We start from the raw sequence: 19916 nt of genomic DNA, 5'->3' as shown, positions 1-19916 counted from the left end.
TCTGGGGGAGGAGACGGGGCCGGGCGCGCGGCGGGCGCGCGCGCGGGGCGGGGCGGGCGGAGCCGCGCGCTCTGAGGGGAAGGGGCGGCGGGTCCCGCTCGTCCCGCGCCCCCATCCCGGGGGGGGTGTTTGGCGGGCGGGAAAGGGGCACGGCGCTTGTCACAGGAACTGTGCGGTCCCCCCGCGGGCCGCCTGGAGCCTGGCGGGACCATCGTAGTTAAGGAGTTGGAATGGACCTTAAGAGATCACCTGACCCCAGCCCCTCCTGCCATGGGCAGGGACACCAGCCACTAGACCGGGTTGCTCAGAGGCCATCGAACGTGGCTTGAACCCTTCCAGGAATTAGGCATCAACAACCTCTCTGGGCAACGTGTGCCAATGTGTCTCACCACCCTCACAGTAAAGAATTTCTTCCTCATATCTAACCTAAATTTCCCCTTTTAGTTTTGTACCCATTACTCCTTGTCCTGTCACTAGAGTTCCTGATGACGAGTCCCTCTCCAGCTTCCCTGCAGGCCCCCTTCAGATACTGGCAGCCTGAATACGAGGTCTTCACACAGCCTTCTCTTCTCCAAGCTGAACAACCTCAGCTTTCTCATGGCCTTCCTCTGGACTTGCGCCAACAATTCCATGTCCGTGTTATGATGAAAGATGAAGGGCAATAGGTAACTGGCAGGGAGGGTGGGGAGGTAGGCTGTCACAAAGGGTCACCCCAAAGTAGCCATGTTAGCTACATGTCTTTAAGCAATCCCTGTGTTATATCCATCCTCCTTCATTAATAACTTTTTGGTAAACTCTACCTCTTTTCCTAGTCTATGCTTTTCATAAACGACTGCAAAGTTGAGGTTCCGGGAGGAGTAAGGGATAACAAACCCAGCACAGCCCTGGCCCCGCTGTCACAGTCTGTGTCACTCTTCCTCCTGGGAGGCAGCTGAAACGCTCACTGAGCCCAAGGCCTGAAGGTCAAGGTCTCACTTGTTCTCACCCAGTGCCAGGGAGAGCCAACAAACCCCTGACCGTGGGTGGCTGTTGCCCAACAAGCTCCTTGTCTTGGCCTGCCCTCTTATCTCACACCCCTGAAAGTTTCCTTTGAGCAGTACCGATTTTTTTTTGGTGCAGCCTCCTTAGATCTCTGCACCACAGTGAATTTTGAAGCTTATCCATCAAGAAATACAAACATGGAGATACCATCATGAACCACAAGTGCCTTAAATGGACTAGATTCTCCATATGTGTTGAGCTTTGACAACACTACCTACTATTACTTATACCAACCAAATTTCCTTTTTTTTTTAAAAAATATATGAAAATGCAAATTGAGCTTCAAAATAAATCAACAGTACATCTTAGTGTCAAGGCTAAGCCTCTGTCACCTCTTAAACATATTGCCAACAGCACAATGGTGTAATGCAAAATGGATGCTATGCCTGTTTGCACCTCTTTAAAAGCACCTAAATGAAACCAAATATTCTACAAAACATAAAAAATATGTATCTTGGGACCAGGAATGGAGTTTAATTTGTGTTTTTAATTTGCTAACAAACTCACTCTGGCAGGTTGAGAGGGGCAGGATATAGGTCATAAACAATTTTAAATACATAAATAAATAAAATCCATTGTGCTCAAGAGGGAAAGAGCGAGTTTCTAAGCAAAGAAACAAATTGAGTAAAATCCTTTAGAAATTCCCCCCAGGGCTTTCCATGTACATTGTAGCAGAGTTAAAAAAAAAAAAAAAAAAGAGTAAAAAGAAAAGACAAAGCCTAGCTTGCATTTCAGCCCCTTTTTCAGGTCATTCTGAAAGGCTGTTAAAACAGCCTTCCCTCCCCTTTAGCCCCCAAAGGGCTTAAGACACTTCAGTGAGAGCTTTACATACTGCACGGCTCAAAAGAAAGCTGCTACACCAGACAAATGCAAAGCACTGTAAGCATAAAACTAATGAAGCTAATAACAAAAAGCAACAAAAGTAATCTGTGCTACTTCAAACACAAAAAAATACAAAACATTAAACCCTGCACAATTTTCCCCTTTAATAAAACACCTCCACCACCCAAAAGGCCTGACATGGACCAGACCTTCTAGGCTCAGCTGAACAATAATGTGTTAACACTAATATTTTTCTGTATTTCAGCTATGCTTGCCTTGTTCCAAGAGTTGTATGTTAATGCTCAGCCAGGAGTGGCGACACTGAGACTTTCACAGTTGACAGAAGACACTGATCACCAGCGAGGTTTTTACTGCTGTGCTTTGTAAACCTTGTCATCAGGTCTGGCTGGGCTGAAAGCAGTGTTGCCCAGCGCCACCCCGATGCTAGAGCTTTCACTGAGGCAAGGGATTTTCAGGGGAGGGATGAAAAGTTTTCTACAACACAATCACATTTTGCAAAAGTCCTCAAGAGCCTGAATTTCTGAAAGGGAAAGGAAAAAGGAAACCAAAAAATCCAATGCCTTTCAGGCATCTTTGTAGATGGTGATAAAACCAGAAAACAGATTAAAAAGCTAAGAGACATTTCGCCTTGCCCCAAATACCTCCTGCTGATCATCTTAAAATTACCAGGTGAGATGGTAGAATTCAGCTTTCAACAGCATGATGCTGGCTATTCCACCATGTATTTTCATTCCAACACCTGCATTTGGAAAACATTTAACAGAAGCTATTGCCATTCACTGTGCTGAAAGGGCAACAATCAACACTGTATTATGACTCCTGCTATAAAGGACCTTTTACATCTTGGCCTTTTATAAATGCTGCGGTATCTCTATGTTTTCTGGGTTTTAATTTTTCACGTGCAGGCTATTTCTAAGTCACACAAACACGACCCTGTTTGACAAAGCCCTGGCCAGGGCCATTTGACAGTGTGCACACAAATACACCATGTTTTCAGCGCAGCCTTCTACCATTCTGGCAAATTTGTGGTTTGCACTTGGGTGATGTGGAAATGACACAGCTCTTCTGACAAACAGGCAGGGTGACCAAAAACACCTCTGCTCATTGCCAACAACCTGCCATTAGGTGCTGCTGACTCACCTGCTTAGCACAGCTGGAGGGAGATCTTTAAACTGGCTTCACTGATGCCATTTGCTTTCACCAAGGGTCATGTTGGGCAACTGCTCCTAATGGTGTGCGCCGAAATGCTGCAGAAAGCACTTCCACACTCCCATTTACCCTTAATTGCTGCAGATGATATTAAGACACAGGTTACACCACCTACTAACCAATGCATTCAGAGTCTTGTCAGCACAGAGCAGGTAGTGCTGCATCCTGGGGACAGGAGACAGATGCTAGGGTGTCATTTTCTCATCTGCCCTAGGCAGGCCCTGGCAGTAGAAAGAAAAGCACAGACAGCTGGCAGAAGAGTGTGCTCTTTAGTCACTGAGGCACCTTCTTCTTGTGAAGTCTGAATCCTGCTGCATTAATCATGTTATGAAATTAGACTTTGTAATGAGGGGGCGGGGGAAAAGCAGTAGTTCCCCCCATTCAGTTGTTGGGAAGCCATTCCTTCTTGCCTTCAGACTGTACCTGTGTATCTCACTTTCTGTGGAAGGGACCTGCAATGCCTACAGGTCTGCAAGGTACCTTCACACCGAAACAAGTGAAACTCATCACAGCAACTCACCTTGGCTGGGACCTACATCTGCATTGCTTCTCATTGGTGCTGCTGCATCTCCAAAATGACCATTTCTGGAGAAGCAACCTGGCGTTAATTTGAAAGTAAAACCACACACAAGCTCTTGTTCAGATGCATGTACTCCACAACACTGGAAACTATTTTTCTGTGGGCATAACAGAAGGAGTATGAGTATAATGTACTAAGTTAGGGGCCTCACCACATATATAAAAGCAAATTAAGCAAAACACTGAGTGGGATTTAAATTGATTACAATAACACTTCAGTAGACAATTATGTCATTATGTCCCCAGAATTCATAGAGGGAGGTCTGTAACAGTCTTCCAGAAAAAAAGCTGAAGCAGAGACCTCAGTAGTTACAAACACTGCATGCCTCATTTAAGAACATAAGTACAACTCTTTATGGTATTGAGAAAGTTTGATGTGTCCAGAGGTCTTTTTTGTATCAAAATTATTTGTTTGGGTTTTTTTCCCCCCACTTCTCTCTAATTAGAAACCAAAGGGGGGTGAGGGCAGAATGTCATTGTTTTATGGCTAAAATACTAGGTTGGGTGACTTAAGCTCTTTTTTTTTCCTCAGCCACTTCTTTCCTGCATGAGCTCAGGCAAGTCACAAAGAATTTACACTGACTGCCAATCAGTAAGCCTAGGTTGGCTTCCTTCAATTAACTGCATTCATATAAACTGCATGGACTATCTAAATGTTTGTGAGCCACTGTACAACAGATCCTCCAGCCATGCTGAATAATGATAAAAAGGTTAAATATTTATAGATCGCTGCTTTTGGTAGTTTAATATTTAGATCAGAAGCCATTCCTTAACATGCCTTCCCTGAAAAAAGAAGAGGATGTCATGGGACCTAATGTCTTGACAACTCCTTCCTTTCAAGTGCTTTTGACAGAAATGGGTCTACCTATTCATCCAGCTCCACTCAGTGCACGTACTCCAAAAGCAACGATTTCAGTGGTTGTCATTATGCTGCTCTCTTCTCAGCCTGGCCCTGGGGACAGGCTCCCTGTATGCTGGTTCCAGCAGCACCAGTGCCTGCTTTCAGGAGAGCAGATCCTACTCTGTGGTTGGACAAACTGGCAGGAGAAGCAGTGCCTGAATTCACATTTCACTGCAGGACAGCCACACCAGGGCTCTCCGACAGACCCCAAAGGGCTCCTGCTGCCTCTTTAGAAAGTCTTGTCCCTCTGTATCTTCCCCTGCCATATCTGCAAGGTTAGAGACAGCTTGGGATGTACTTGCTTGTGCTGCATAACTGAGCACTACATACACAGTGTAAAGCACTCCTTCTGATGCTTGGGTTGGATCAAAAGGCAACTCTGAGTCACCTCCAGTACAGGTAACAGAGGGAGCAACAAAAGCAGGTATCTTTAACTCCTGGTCCCAAACTGAACTGCAAGCTGTTTTTCTGGGGGGGAAAAAAAAAATTATCTACTTCACAACTAAACTCAGCCAGTTCTCATGTTCTCCTTCAGAGACTGACAAAAATCATACTTTTAAGTGCCTGGCCAGAAGTTTTTTTTTGGAAGCAAACCAGCGATTAGCCACTGCTTAAGCTACTTAAGAGCCAGAAGACATGGGCCACTCTCTTCACTTCCTCTCAAAATCCATTAGCAGCAACCTCAATCAATTCTTTTTTATCAAGCTATCCTCAAGCCATACGACTTACCCAGTCCTTCCACATTTTCTTCTGTCTATCACTCCTCATCCTCCTCTCCTTCAGGGGTTCCTGGAAAGATCTGCACCATCAGCAACCACTTTGGATTTGAACTTCTTCTGCAAAAGGCACTGGGACCTGACAATATTTTAGGAAATAGATCTGCTGTTTCTACGCAGGTTACTAAAGACTGAAGCCACAGCCATCAGAATGACTTAAGTGTCCCCTTCTTAGGAATTAGCCAACTCTCCCCTCAGGGAAATCAGTAATTTTTGAAGAGGAAGATCTGATGTTGCTCTATAGTTAAATGCTCCCATATTAGTCAATGACTTACTGAAAGTGAGAAGTAAAAAAATGTTAAACATGGAAATTATCAGTTTATATTGCTGTTTCGAGACTACCCACAGTGTAGCAACAGAGCTCACTCCAGGTCTCGATTCATGAAGCTGGAGCCCAAACTCAACTTACAGCTTTGTTAGGACGTCTACAACAACCAACTTACATCATGTTAAAGGTAGGTATTTAAAGGAGGTTTATTTGGGCTAATACTAAATTCAAACAGCCACAAGGTCATTTTCCATGTTTACCACACCAACTGTTGACAGATGAAGTCTCAGCAGAAAGTTCAAATTTTCATTTCACCATGACTTCCTGAAATGTGACTACAGATTTCAATATTTGGCATTTGATCTTTGAGAGAGATATCATGTTTAGGAACATTCTACGAAATACATTTAAATCATGACTCAAAACCAAAACAATTTGGAAGTTTTGAAACATAAAGCTGTTAGTATGAAATTAGCTTTTATTTTTTTTTTACCTCAAAATAAATGCACATTTATCATTTATTCAAACGAAAACTGAAAAAGTGTATCTTAAACAAGGGGGAACCCTAACAGAGCAAATATCACAAACACCGTCAAATGCCTTCTCCTGCTGTTGCCCAGCTCTGTTTGGCTAAAAACATCAGCTTAATTTATTTTTCTTTTTTCATTCTCAGTATGATCAATTAAAAGAAACACTTGAAAGCACCGAAATTAGAAGTGGTATAAAACAAAACCAGATACTCCGTTCCCATCAGAATTCATGTCCATGTATTGCCACGCTTTTATATAAAACTTTCACTAAGTGTTGTACTAAATGGGATTTAGTAACCTCTTCTGCAGTTTAGCTCTTGATATCTTGGTAAGAGAAGTCAATGCATAAGCATGTCAGAAGTCAACGCTATAGTGTAACTACAGTATAACTCTAACGGGGCTTCTAAATACTGTTCACCAGAGTGATGTCTTATAGTTGAATTTCAGTTTCAGCAGGTACTTCAGATTTACCTGAGCAACATCATACACAATATATCTGGGAAGAGTGTTAAGGAATAATTACAGTAATTGATATTAATAACACAGAAAAAACTCAAAACACAGTCGAACTTCACCTTTCAATTTACATTACTACACAGATGCCTGTGTGATTAACCAGCTCTAACAGCTCAAACCACAACATTTTAAATCTGACTACTCTTTTAATCTGAAGTGTTTTACACTATAGTTATAAACAAGCAATTAACAGTCGCAAGGAGAACTGACGATGGTGCAGCAGAATCCTGAGTGACAGGCAGGTGAACCGACTCAGATACGGGGCTGTAGTTCTTGCAGATTATTTTTTGTCAGACAGTAACACACCTCTCTCTCGCTATCTAAACAGCAGAGTGACGTAGCCTAGATGAGATCTTCAGTTACAGACCCGGCATTTACAATTATAATTGCAGCTCTGTTGCTATTTTCCAGCACCAAGTCATTAATGCCCTCTTAATTTCCTACTAAAAAACCCAAACTGGAATCACAGGGAAGAGCTCTACAATTGTTGGCAGTGCTTGCACATTCTTATTTTTTCACAGAAAGTCCCAGCTCATCTATTTGTTTCTCAGAGCTTTAGGCCTCAAACTTACCTCTGATCCTAAAGTGTAAAACAAAATGAATGCAACATTATTTTACCTCAATTAGCAAATATTAATTGTATTATAGCTTATTGTCTGACCAAGACAGATACTATATTTAAGAAAACTCAAGATAAAAACAGTATTGCCCTGAGTTGTGTTGCCAAGACTGCTTGTCAGAGGAAAACAGCTCACCAAGAGAGAAGACAGTTTCTACAAACTCTGAGGTTGCATTAATGGTTTTCCTGCTTCACTGGCAGTGAAGAGATTGACTCAGGACCTTAGACACCACTTATACATATTCTTATGACCTCTTGTGAATGTTAAGCACACATTTGGAATGAATACCCACTCAAAAGCTGCAAAGGGTCTGTGGAACACATGAGATGTGATGACAAACTTCCTAAAGCACAGAGCTGGCTCCCCCCACCCTCCTGGCCACGCTGGCCAGCCACAGCACCATGAGGAAGAAACCAGACTGGATCGATGTGAAACCATAGGCTGCATTCCCTTCTCCTTGTCCTGGCACATCTCTGGGCAAGATACTACTTGGCAGTTTTGCCTGGCCACTCCAACGCCTTCAGGTATTGAGTCCTGTTGGAGCAACAGCTATTGCTACATGTATAGTTTTCTATTTTTACAGAATGACAACTCAAATGCAACAACCGTAAAATCACCTCCCTTGCAGAAGGGATTGTCTGCAAATGCTCTCCAAAGCAAATGTGAAAGAAAGCAAACACAGTGCCAAAACTCCTGGCCTGCCTCAGCAAGGTCCTGCTAAACTCAGCAACTCTCAGACACTGCGTGCAGCCAACATAACAGCAAAGGATACTCATTATACAGGAGACAGGTATCATTAATTCCCGTTGAGATCCCATTCCCTAGGGGAACCTCTACACCACCAAGGGTGGTAGTGGCTGTGGGATCAGGTGCAGTTTTGCCCAAGCCTAGAAAGGGAAAAAACATCAGTTACAAATCTAGAAGGCAAATACAGACTTTGCACATAAAATCACTTAGCCAGTCAAATACTACTTCACATGTACTTTCAAATCAAGTGTAGAAGTACCTTAAAAAGAACACAAGGAATACAGTCTGTTCATTCAATTTAGCATCACCATACTTATGGCAGTTGTGCTCTGCTACATTAGAAGTGACAATTTTAGACTTTCGACTTAATTGTCTAATCTGTATGATCAAAGCTAAAACAAAGATTTATAGCTCTCATATCCCAGCTCCATTAATGAAAACATGCACATTGCAGCATTTTTAGACAAGTATAACAAACCAATTCTTATTCTCTTTAAACTTTTCAATACAAATCTGATTTGACATCATAATAACGTGTGTAGCATGTATTGAAAAAGATGCTAAATCACATTTTATTCTATTTTAGGCAACTGATGTTTTAAGCCTCTCAAAATGAATAGTTTAAGAAAAGCCACTCATTACTGAATGTTACTGTTCTCCAGCCTCCCATCTCGGTACAGAAGGCAGTCATGATTACCATTTCTTTCCCTTGAATTAAAGAGCTAAGTCTTTTCTCTCATCTTTTTCAGTGCAATATACTTTTTGCAGATAGAAGTGTAATGAGAACAGCTGTTCCATCTGAACTTTTATTCTTAGCTTTTCTCTTCTCTCCAATCTTATAAGGCACTTTGAAAGCTAAACAATTATTCTTGTGATCTATCAAACCTTGCATCTTTCTTCTAAAATACGCAGTATTGTTACAATGAAAGCGAGTAGGAAGTTCGAGAATGCACCCTCTATTTTTTCCTGTGTAATATCGAATAAAAGTTTCCTCCTAAACTTCAGGCACCTTCAATCTTAACACTCCAAGTGTACCAGCTTCCATCTTGAAACAACACATACACATATACTGATGCAACTATAGGGGAACATTATGCAACTTCTTAAAGAAGTCCAGCTCTGAAATGACTACAGTGCCCTTCACTAAGCAGAGCGCCACAACCCAAGTCTGCCACCTATTACAGACTACCAATGACAACTGCTAATGCTTACCTTTCACACTGTGTTTTCCCTTGGGCAATTTTGTGATGTGAGAAGCGTTCTTTAGCTCATACCTGGACAGCACAAAGAACACACAATAGCATTTTACATTCATCTTAAACTATACTGGTGAAAAAAAAATCATAAATTTTTCAGGTTTCAGTTTATGGTGAGTTAATATAAAGTTAATCTAATCTTCTGGAACTCAACAGCCTTCCTTGCCTCGGTTACTAATTTGGATGATGTTGGCATTTTGTACAAGATTCTAGCTAGAACAGCAACAATGATTTCCCCCCCCTCCATCAAATAGCTCTCATTTTAAGAAAAAACAAATCTTGTTCCTAAAGAAATACCATTTACTCTATCCTCACACTGAAGAGAAGGCTTGCAATTTTAGCATCACCTTCTACAGGGATATATTAAGCACACTTGGCAAATACTCTTCATAAGTTACTTACATATTCCCAAGGGCAACTTCTCCCAGTAGTACTAAACCTATGGGATCAGCTTGAGATGTGTGACAGTAGTTGGCACTCTTGGATACCATGTCTGCAAAATAGATGCCCTTCCCAAACATGTAGCCAGTCTGCAAGCAGAAAATAAATAAAACTGGGACAATAACACAAAGGCAGCATTGAATCCACCTGGCTGGGCTCCCAGGAGAGCAAAGCTGCAACTCCAGCTCTTGTGGACACCAGTCAGCAACTCACTTGGGACACACATTGGTGTGTGAATGCTGACAGATAACACAAGGCCCACCCCACACAGAAATTCTCTTGATTTAAGTTGTCTGACTGTGGTCATCCCTGGGCACAGGGATGTAGGCAGCCAGAGAAGCTGTTTCACATACCACAGGAGCTTCAGGCGGAGCTATCCGGAGACCCTGCGAGAGGATCCCGGCGAAGTTGGTGGTGCGGGAGCCGTGCCACAGCAGCTGGCGATTGTGAAGCTGCTTAAACGGCTTGTAACGCTGACTCTCCCCTTCGCGCTCAATCCTGAAGATCTTCCGTTCACAAAGGGATGGGAGAAAAAGAACAACAAAGCAAGCCAATCGTTACCTTCATGCAACTAATCGGGGGGTGGGGGAAAATCATCCCATCTGAAATACACATTAATCTGCTATGAAAATTGATCTGGATGGTTTTTAGTATTTGTAATTTGCTGTGTCATGCTAGCAGAAAAGAGGTAGCGTCAATCACATGGTTCTTATTGATTACTTCTCCACCTTCTCTTCTGCATTTTCATGAGGCCCTATTTTCCTGAAAAATCATTCAATGAACTAAGGCTCAATTTCAGATGATTGCTCCTCCACCTTCCCTTTGAGTCCAATTAAATTAAAATAAAAACACAAACTCAAAGACACCTCTTTAAGCTTAGATTCATCTCTGCCTACACTTCTGCTGTTCTATTAAATAGGAACTTTTCTACCAAACCATCCCTTCAACAAAGGAAACTGGGCAAGCTACTCAAAAGTAAAAGGAAACTGCAAACAAGTCAACTAAGAAGAGTCCATCTTCACAAAGTTAAACCCCAGCATAGCCCAGCTTACATCCACGACTTTGAGGTCATATGCATTGTGCGTAGCAGCATGAGTATTCTTCACATATTGTTTAATAATCTTGGCTTCTTCTGAGTCTTTGTCAACAACCTGCAGAGAGGCAAACGAGAAGTTTCTTTAGCATCCAAACTAAAAGGCTTCTTGTAACACAACAACATCCACCCTATGCTTGCAGCTGCTCGGTTTAAGCCTCCTTTACCATTTAGGTGGAAATATATTCCCAGCTAGAGAAATGTCTATATACAGATATATAGATAGCACTCAGTCACAGAATGTCTGAGACAGGAAGGCACTGTCTGAAATTGAGATGATTTTTAACTCCACTACTCAGAGCAGGGTAAGCTGGAGAAGGTAGCCAAGGGCTGAGTCCAGTCAAGCTTTGAACACCTTCAAGAATGGAGCCTCCATAGCCTCTCTGGGCAACTTTTTCCAGCGTTTGACCACTGTCAGAGCAAACAAAGAAAAAACCCAAAACCTAACATCATCAACAACAAAATCTTTTTCTTTTGTTCACATATGAATTACAAATTGTATTTCAATTGGTGCCCATTGCCTCTTGTCACTGGGAGCCACTGAGAAAAGTCTGACTCTGCCTTCTCTCCTCCCTTCCCCCATCAGGTATTCATAAGCATTGATAAGATATCCCTTGAGTCTTCTTTCCTCCATGTCAAAAAGGCCCAGCTCTCTCAGCGTGTCCTAATACAACCCATGGCCCAGTCCCCTAACCATCTCAGTAGCAATACATCTGTCCAGTTACAGTTTAGTTGATTTGTTATACTCCAAAATATTCACAGTCACTCGTTTCCTTTTATTTCCTTTACCTTAATATCAGTTCGAAGTTTTTCATAGTTGATGTCAATCGGGTCTTTATCTCCATCTTCATTTCCACCTCTGAGAAGGCTGTAAGCAACCTCAATGTCAAGCAAGTTGTCCAACATCTGCACTTTAGCCTGAAGAATTCAAATAGGTTTTCTTATGTTAGTTGGGCCTTTGACATGTTCAGAATAAATCTGGAATACCCCAAATTATAGAAGTATATGACAGTCACTGGCCACATGGTGACATCTAACAACACTGTCTTTTAAATACATATACTCAAATATATTAAAATATACCCAAACCTCTATACATAACATCTCTATATGTATGATATATTAGAAGATAATTATTTACACAGACACATGCACATAAACAAAATTATATTCTTAAAAAAACCAAGTTTAACCTCATGCTTTCATGAGGTTAAAGTAAGTTAAACTTGTTTTTCTTCAGAATATCTTTCTGTTTGTGAGGTTTGAACATTTACTTTAACCTCGTGCTTTTATGAGGTTACATTAATTGTTACAACCTCGCATATTCTCTGTGTAAGATCTATTGCCTGCAAAAACCATACTGTTTCCAGTCAATACCTGAATGTATTCTAAGTTATTTAGGAGAGGTGGTTTCTTCATCCCGAAGTCATGAGGAATCAGAGTATAGAAGCGGTTGGAGAGGTCCAAGATCTGGGATTCTGAACCACTATCAGAAACTGCCTAGACAAGACAACAAGCACCAAAAAAAATTACTGAGTAAGACTAAGTCTTCATAGCAATAAACACATAAAAGATACTATAGGACTAACACACAAGCAGCAAATAGTGCTTATGCTGGAACTCTCACAGGACTAAAAAGTGCAATTCTACTTAATTGCATGTAGTAAGTCACACTATTTGCACAGAGATACACAGAATTTCTCATGTGAGAAAAATCTAATGGAGATTATGGTTCTGGAGGGCAAAATAAAGTCTTCTGGATATGGAAAGGGTGCATATCCTTGTCAAGGCTCTGGTCTGTTCTCGCAACTGAAGTTCCGTTCCTGTACCTATGCTTTGCCAGGGAGCCTATGACAAAAAAAATGGGTTATATGCTGGTACACTTTTGCAAGTTGTTCAGGCAATACTATGTAGTGACTCTGGAATGGTTCAGATCACAATGTGTAAATACAATAACGTTATCAAATCAGACCCTTTCCTGTGTCAACTTAACCTTTATGCTCATCCTCTAATAGAATTCTCTGGGGTAGGAACGCCAGCTCACTACTAGAACAAGACACTGGCTTCATTTGCTCAACTGCCATTCATGTCTGGCTCAGCCTAAAGTTTGTGCTACCAAAGGGTGAAAGACAGAAGTACTGCCCAAACTGGTACAACAGTGAAGAGACTACCCATGGAAGCCACATCTTCTTCTCCAGAAAGAGTGAAAGAAAGCACAGATTTTTATACGCACAAGTCAACATTCACCCCACTCCAAGCCCACAACAAATTCTGAATTCCCCTTTTTTTCTAACATCTTCCATGCTCACCTGCTGAACCTCATTCAGGATGGAGTATGCGCTCTGGATCTGTCGTTTGCTCAGTTTTCCCAATGGCATCTTCTGCAGGTCAATCTGATGAAAATATAAGTGATTAAAACCAAATCTCACTACAGTTAAACCACTGCAGCATTCCCTCTCTGGTTTCTAGGGAAACTAATCCCTCCATGTGAGTAGGACTGACCCCTTAAGAATGGAGACATTGGACTGAGGACTCTGTGGACTGAGGAATTATGTCAGAAGGACATACCATTGAGAAGACATCCTACAACCATAGGAATACTTAGCAATAGGAAGGTAAGCACACATGCTAGGGCAATGCCAAATTAGGGTATTAAGTGTCTGGCATGAAGTTTAATATTAACCTGGTGTCAGATGCATTCCTCAATCACTTCAGTAACCACACACTTCAGCCTGGCAAAGAAGCAGACCAACTGAAGGAACCTTGTTCATAAGAAATCTGTGACTCTAGGTACAACCCAGACAACCTCTTCCAACTTTACAATTATCAAGGGTCAAATGCAAACAGGTTATAAGGCACTTCATATTCATTCATGAAAAATGAACCAAAAAACTCCAGCAAAGTTAAAAATGATGTCTTGGTTGCCTGCATTTATCCACTGATTTAACTCAGATGTTGGTTTTCTTTGCGTATTGATGGATCTTGGGAGAGTTTTGGAAATCCTTCATTGTTAAGAACCATCCGAATGCAAAAACATTCAACAAAAATCAAGCCCAATGGAGTCTTTCTAAAAGATCATACCTACACCCTCTGGACTCTTGACAATACTCAAGATACACTCTGCAGGTCAAACTAGCTTTTACTTAACTCAGTGGGTTTAAGATTTAGCTCATGGACAGAAGATACTATGAAATCATGACTATCACATACCATCTGGCTAAGTTCCACATTATTTATTCCCCATGGAGCTAGGATACCCAGCTGTATGCAAATCTTCTCTGCAAGCTGAACTTGGAAGGCTCTTCCAAACCACAGAGATTGGTGTGAAAGAAGTCATTTTGCATGGAGATTCCCAGCCTGTACTGGGTTTAGGAGAACTTTACCTTTAGTGACAGCTAAGCATACATAAAGCCAGATACCAAGAAAAGCCAAGATGGGCTGCAGGAGGGAAGACAGGCTTCAAAACCAATCATGTCTTGGGGATGTGAGAGGCACAAAGCCAAGATTAATAATCTAACAAAAAACAACCTGCAATAGATTTTTAGCTCCCAAACTCTTGGGGCCAATACTATCTTGCTGAGTACCATCTGTACCAACTTGTATTATCTAATTATCAGCTGAAAAATCATGCAGAACATGTAAAAGTAAAATGGGCTATTTAACTTGGATGTGCAGAATAGCTGCAGACACCTATACCAACCATAAGTTAAATAAATATATAAAATAACATATATAAGCACTAAAACACTAACACCTATAAAACATCCCCCAATCATGTGATTTAGGAGTACAACTCTGACAGAGACCACAAACCGCCAAAGGGCTGGAGTTTGTGCCTCCTGCGACTCATGGGAGGTAGTCAGAGCCCTGCAGAGCTAAGCTCTGATATAAAGCTCAACTCCATCCAAAGCTTCATTGTTTGATATGTCAAAAGAATACAGCAGCCAAGGGACTTGGTCTAAAACAACAGCAGCACTGCAATTACCACCAGAAGTACTGAGGTTAACAAGAAGAATTAGCTCCACATCACAGATGTGTGCACCGAGACTGCCATGAGAGGCAAGGAAGATGTTTTGCCTTCCACTCAGGCAAAGGAAGACACAGCATTAGAGTAGACTCAGTCCTCTAACAAGTCCTTTCATGTAAGGCAACGACATAGATAATTGTAATAAACTCCTGTATGCTTGGTCAGGTAAAATTCTTGAAGGCTAAATTAGAAGCAGGAACACAAATGCATCAGATAAATCCACTGTCATGTAACAGAACAACTAAGAATTTGCTGCAGTTTTGGCAGAGCGAGAACGCCTGGATGGAATGAAATACTCAAGAGGAGGCTGATTAAAGGAACCAAGCAGCCATTTCTGGACGATGCACAGAAACCTCTCACTAGGAAAAATATTATCTCCTCTAATGGAACACAGCTGTTCGGCAGCATCAGTACAGGAAGATAAATCTAATAGGAAGACAGGCCCATCTGGAGTCCCAGTTCTACTATAGATCTGCAGATGGTGTGAATTAACATCGTTTCAACAGAGTTCTACAAAACCAAATGACATGAGATGATGATCAGTTCAGAGTCTTTAGCCAGTTACAGTTACAAAGAATTATTAATATTAACCAAGATTTGGATGTAAAGCACCTCTGAAGATACAGGAGAACACAATTAACTGAAGGTGCTACAAAATGTTGTGCAAAGCTTTCTGTAGAAAACAGTGCAAAGCTTTTCTGAAAGGCAGATACACAAAATACTGCCACAGAGAAAAAACAGCAACTGCTTAAATAAGAAGTCTTAGGGCAGGATAACTAAGCTGGCTGAAGAAAATCAGAATTTGTTATTTAGAATCAATTCAGTTTGAATGGCTGCATTAAAACAAACAGCAGGATCTCTGAACACCAGTAAAACTGTGCAAGGAGAGACAGGTGAAGACAGAGAACAACTCTCTGAAAGCTTGTTAGAAAGATGGATCAAGAAGTATGGACAAAATAATGATGGATGAAAATAGAGTATTATTAGAACAAATGAGAAATACAACAAAAACAATCTCAAGTTTTGCCCTGTTTGGAAGAGGATGTGGACTTTGTCAAGGCACTTAATAAGTTTGTATTAACTAGCAGCATTTATCAAGTCTGAGCTGCATCTCAATTGCTACCTAAACCAGCACCCCCCGAGCCCCAAATGTGGTTCACCACTTAGCAAAAAAAAGACGTGTCTCCAGCCTCACATCACCAGCAAATTGCTTATCTGTGTTACTATTTTAAGAGCATTCAGCAAACAGTGGTCACTATGCATGTGTCACTGGAAAAAAACAACAAACAAACAAAAAGACAGAATGATTACTGATCCCAGGACCGGCAGACAACTTTCCTCACAGGTTTGTTAAATTGAAGACACTGATAGGCAAAGAATGTATCTGTGTTTTAAGAACTGCATGTATCATAACTAAGTCACTACTTCCAGTGCTTGGCAAATTCCAGCAGGACTCTTGCCTTTATTTTAAAGCTGATCTAAACTTACACTGACTTTTGGGAAGTATGATGCACCCCAGATTGCAAAGAACTTGCAAATTCTGTCTGTGCAAGTATGATGGTTAGAAGGGAGAAGTCACCTCAAATTCCACCATCGCTTTCTTCATGCTCTCCACATCAAAGATCATCTTAATAAGATCTTGGATTGGCTTAGCAAGTTTTGATTTTGTCCCAGCACCTACTGTCAGTTTCCTGACAGCTTCTTCATCCTAGGAGGTAAAAATAGTATCAGAATTAGCAAAATCACAAAGGATAAAAGTAACAGGCTGGCTGCCATGGCAACAACTCAAAACCAATTTAGTGTATGCATCCTATGACTAGCCTGAAGTTCATGGGGAGCGTGGGACATTGCTCTGACATTTTGGAACAAAGTGGGTTTAAAAAACCACCTATTCAGTAATTTGGCAGATGTTATTTCAAGAGCTAGCACAGTAAAAAGTAAGCAGAAAAGTAGAACTAAGGGAATAGAAACTCTCTTTGCATCTCTGCTTCACCTCAAGCAACAGTATTAATTACTTTTTCTGCAAGCCTTCTGCTGCACAGAGACTTTGATATGAAAAATAACTGTTTACTTTACTGCTTTTATGACAAAATAGACGTAATAACTAGTTTCACCAAGTTTTTGTAATAAAAATTGTCACAGATGTGTACAAGAATCATCAATTACCCAAAATACCATCTCGATGCCTTCTTGGAGAGAGCATTGTACAAATAAAGCATCTGCCAGGTGCTTTGAGTAACACTGTACATTGCAGTGAAACAGACACTTTGCCACTGAAATATTCAAATTTCCAGAATTCAAGCATCAAAAGACGACATCCATTAATTTGGCCACACAAAAACTCAACAGCTTGAAAACATGTTTTCTGGTAACTTTATAGCTTACTAACAGCATTCAACTATTTCATCCAAAAACAGTGTAAGTTAAAGGTATGTCTTTATTTAAAGACATAAACCCTCACTGGGCAGAAAGAAGAGAATTCTTATTTAGCTTAGCTGTCTAAACAACCAAACCTTACTAGCAGCAAATAATTTCTCTTTCTCAGACTGTTCAAAATGTGCACTAAGCAGAATGCTGCATAGGAGTTGCTTCTGCATTTAGGAGGATTTTGGAGGCAGAAGACAGATGAGAAGTATCTATTTTAAATAAAAGAAAATCTGGTTTTCAGACAATATGTATGTGAACTGACTGCTGAATTAGGTTCAAATTAATTAACACCCTTGAAACTACAGAGTAAACAAGAACAAGCACTAAAGGGACTTCAGCCTCGATAACAGAAAACTCCATAGTTTCCCAACAGTCTGTTTTAATGGATGGCACTCCTTGATCTACAGTTCTCTCCTGTAGCACAGAGAAGATGCAATAGCTGCACCTCATTCCTCTGGTTTGTTAAGCGTAAGAGATCCAACAGTGAGCACAGAACAGAACAGCTGTAGCAAGGCAGCTAAGCAATGCTGCACCTGGTACTTGGACATTTCACAGTTACCTGTCCATAATCTATTTCCAGGGGGTAGAATTTTTTTGGATATTTAGTGAAGTTCTTTGAATGCCAAGAATTGCCAGTTTTCTCTTCATACAAATTCAGGAAGTGTTCAACAGCATCTTCTTTTGACGGCATCTGCTCCAGCTTGTTACTCCCAATTACAGTGCCCACACGGCCCCAAGATCTGAACACCCAGTATCTATAGAAATGAAATGTGAGAAGAGAACAGACATAAGACACTCCAGTGCTGGATCTCAGTCCAAATGACACTGACCCTGCAACACCCACACAACCGATCAGTCCTTGCATACCATTAATTTTATGGAAGACACTGTCTATCAGTAATTGCTGGAAATCAACAGAGGAGTCACCACAGAGTGTATGTCCAAGAACTGGCAAGAAAAACGCCCAGTGTTAACGCACCAGAACTACAGCCCTGAGAATAAATGGGTGCCCAGCAGGAAAAGAGAGCCTAACACCTCTTCAGTCTTAATGGTTTGTAAATAAAAATCTTCAGGCTATTTGGATCATATATTTGAAAAACTAAGACAATGCACCTTTAAGCCTCAAGCCCCAGAGTTCAGTATTTTAGAGAAACCAGAAGCAAATCAAGTATTTGTTTGTACTATCTCCACCACCTTGGGTGAGCTTCCGTGGTATTTATGGGGGTACAATCAGTCAACCTTTCCAGTACGTCAGGTACAGAGATCCCTCCATGTACTGAACCATAGACCTGATACAACCTCACACACAAGCTTATTATGAACATGGTAAAGTGCAATAAATCTGGAGCTGAACCATGGTTACTGATGACAGACATCAGCTACCCCGGATTTCTGTGTCACTTTGTTTGGCAGGGGCAGTTTCATATTAAAGCACTCTCACAATTTCTTTATCTCATCAGCAATGCAACCACTGGACAGCTCCACCATGTACCCAAGGGGACTGAAAAGCTAAACACGTGATCAGCCCTGACTATTTCAGTGCATTTTGTTAAGCCTCAGGGCTTAATTCAGGACTACACTGTGGTAGAACAGCCAGAATCTGGTTTTGTTTCCCCAGGTTACAGCTCTGCAATTAGAAGACAAGATTAAGTTGGAGAATATGGAGAAACACACCCCCCCTTAGGTTTTGTCAACATCACAAAGAAATGTCTCCATGCAGAGCAGAGATTTCTCCATGGGTGGCTTGTTGTTTGGCAGGTTTGGAGGAGTTCTTTTAGTTTTTTTTTGTTTGTTTGGGTTGCCGTGGGGTTTTTTAAAAGTATCTCCTCAAAGACATTTAACTCACAAGTGGCTTTCAGAGATGTCAAAAATCCAGTATGTATTAGGGAAAATGTGAACGAAAGCATTTCAAGGGAAAACTAAACTCACCTGTTCTCTCTGTCATCCTCTAGCAGCTGCAATTTATAATAGGAATTGGTTCCTTTCACAATATCTACTAGTCCCAGGGTTGCACTGAAAATTTTTCCACCTTTTTCAAAGACATGAGCAGAATCCTCCAAACCTGCAGAGAAGAAACAAATTAGAACACAGAGGAGGTTACTGTTTTAGCTCTCCTTCCTGCATTTGTGATCACCCAAATGTTTCATGTAGTGTGACTTAACAAAAATACTGCAAAACCAGTGACCATATGCTCATTCAAAACTACCTGAAGCACGTTTTCCTTCTAATGAATTGTGAGCACGCATCTTTAGATAACTGGAGTGAACATCAATCCTAACAAGAGGGGAAAAAATTGTAACCTTTGACAGAGGATGATCTAAAATCTCTTATCTAACACTGCATGACTGGCTGAAGGAATTATCAAGAGGTGCAGTTCTGCAGGTGTCACATTAGCAAATAGACTAAAAAGCAAAGCTTGGCCTTGGATGCAGTAGGAATTCTCAGAACAACATCCATGCACCATAGGTTTGGAGAGTGGCATCAGCTGCTCCCCAAAAATTCTGGGGGCAGATGTTCATGCCAGACCTGTGGCCTCTGCCGACCGGGCCATTATTCACCGCACTGACAGATGCTGCTGAAGCTGAACAAGGCACATGCTTTCATTTAAAAGGTCCTTCTGAAAGCTCCACTAAACAATCCTA

At 41.2% G+C, this 19916-nt stretch overlaps 1 protein-coding gene across 1 annotated transcript in view; it reads right to left on the bottom strand.

Moving 5' to 3' along the window:
- Window positions 1-5805: 5805 nt before the first annotated feature.
- The window catches only part of PARP1 (poly(ADP-ribose) polymerase 1), a 33952-nt gene continuing 19841 nt past the window's right edge, over window positions 5806-19916 (bottom strand). Inside the window, exons 12-23 of the mRNA XM_027659269.1 lie at window positions 19204-19336; window positions 17834-18029; window positions 16427-16555; window positions 13130-13213; window positions 12198-12320; window positions 11610-11738; window positions 10780-10878; window positions 10081-10233; window positions 9689-9816; window positions 9243-9304; window positions 8056-8170; window positions 5806-6643 (exon numbers count right to left, since the gene is read on the bottom strand). Of these exons, the coding sequence (XP_027515070.1) occupies window positions 6562-6643; window positions 8056-8170; window positions 9243-9304; window positions 9689-9816; window positions 10081-10233; window positions 10780-10878; window positions 11610-11738; window positions 12198-12320; window positions 13130-13213; window positions 16427-16555; window positions 17834-18029; window positions 19204-19336 (1433 nt within the window). The 3' untranslated portion in view covers window positions 5806-6561. The remainder of the gene's footprint in view (window positions 6644-8055; window positions 8171-9242; window positions 9305-9688; window positions 9817-10080; window positions 10234-10779; window positions 10879-11609; window positions 11739-12197; window positions 12321-13129; window positions 13214-16426; window positions 16556-17833; window positions 18030-19203; window positions 19337-19916) is intronic.

This window comes from Corapipo altera, unplaced genomic scaffold (genome assembly GCF_003945725.1).
Source record: "Corapipo altera isolate COAL_440 unplaced genomic scaffold, ASM394572v1 48, whole genome shotgun sequence".
Classification (NCBI taxonomy): domain Eukaryota; kingdom Metazoa; phylum Chordata; class Aves; order Passeriformes; family Pipridae; genus Corapipo; species Corapipo altera.
The sequence above is the reverse complement of the archived record's forward strand: the minus strand, read 5'-3'. Positions and strand labels throughout refer to the sequence as shown.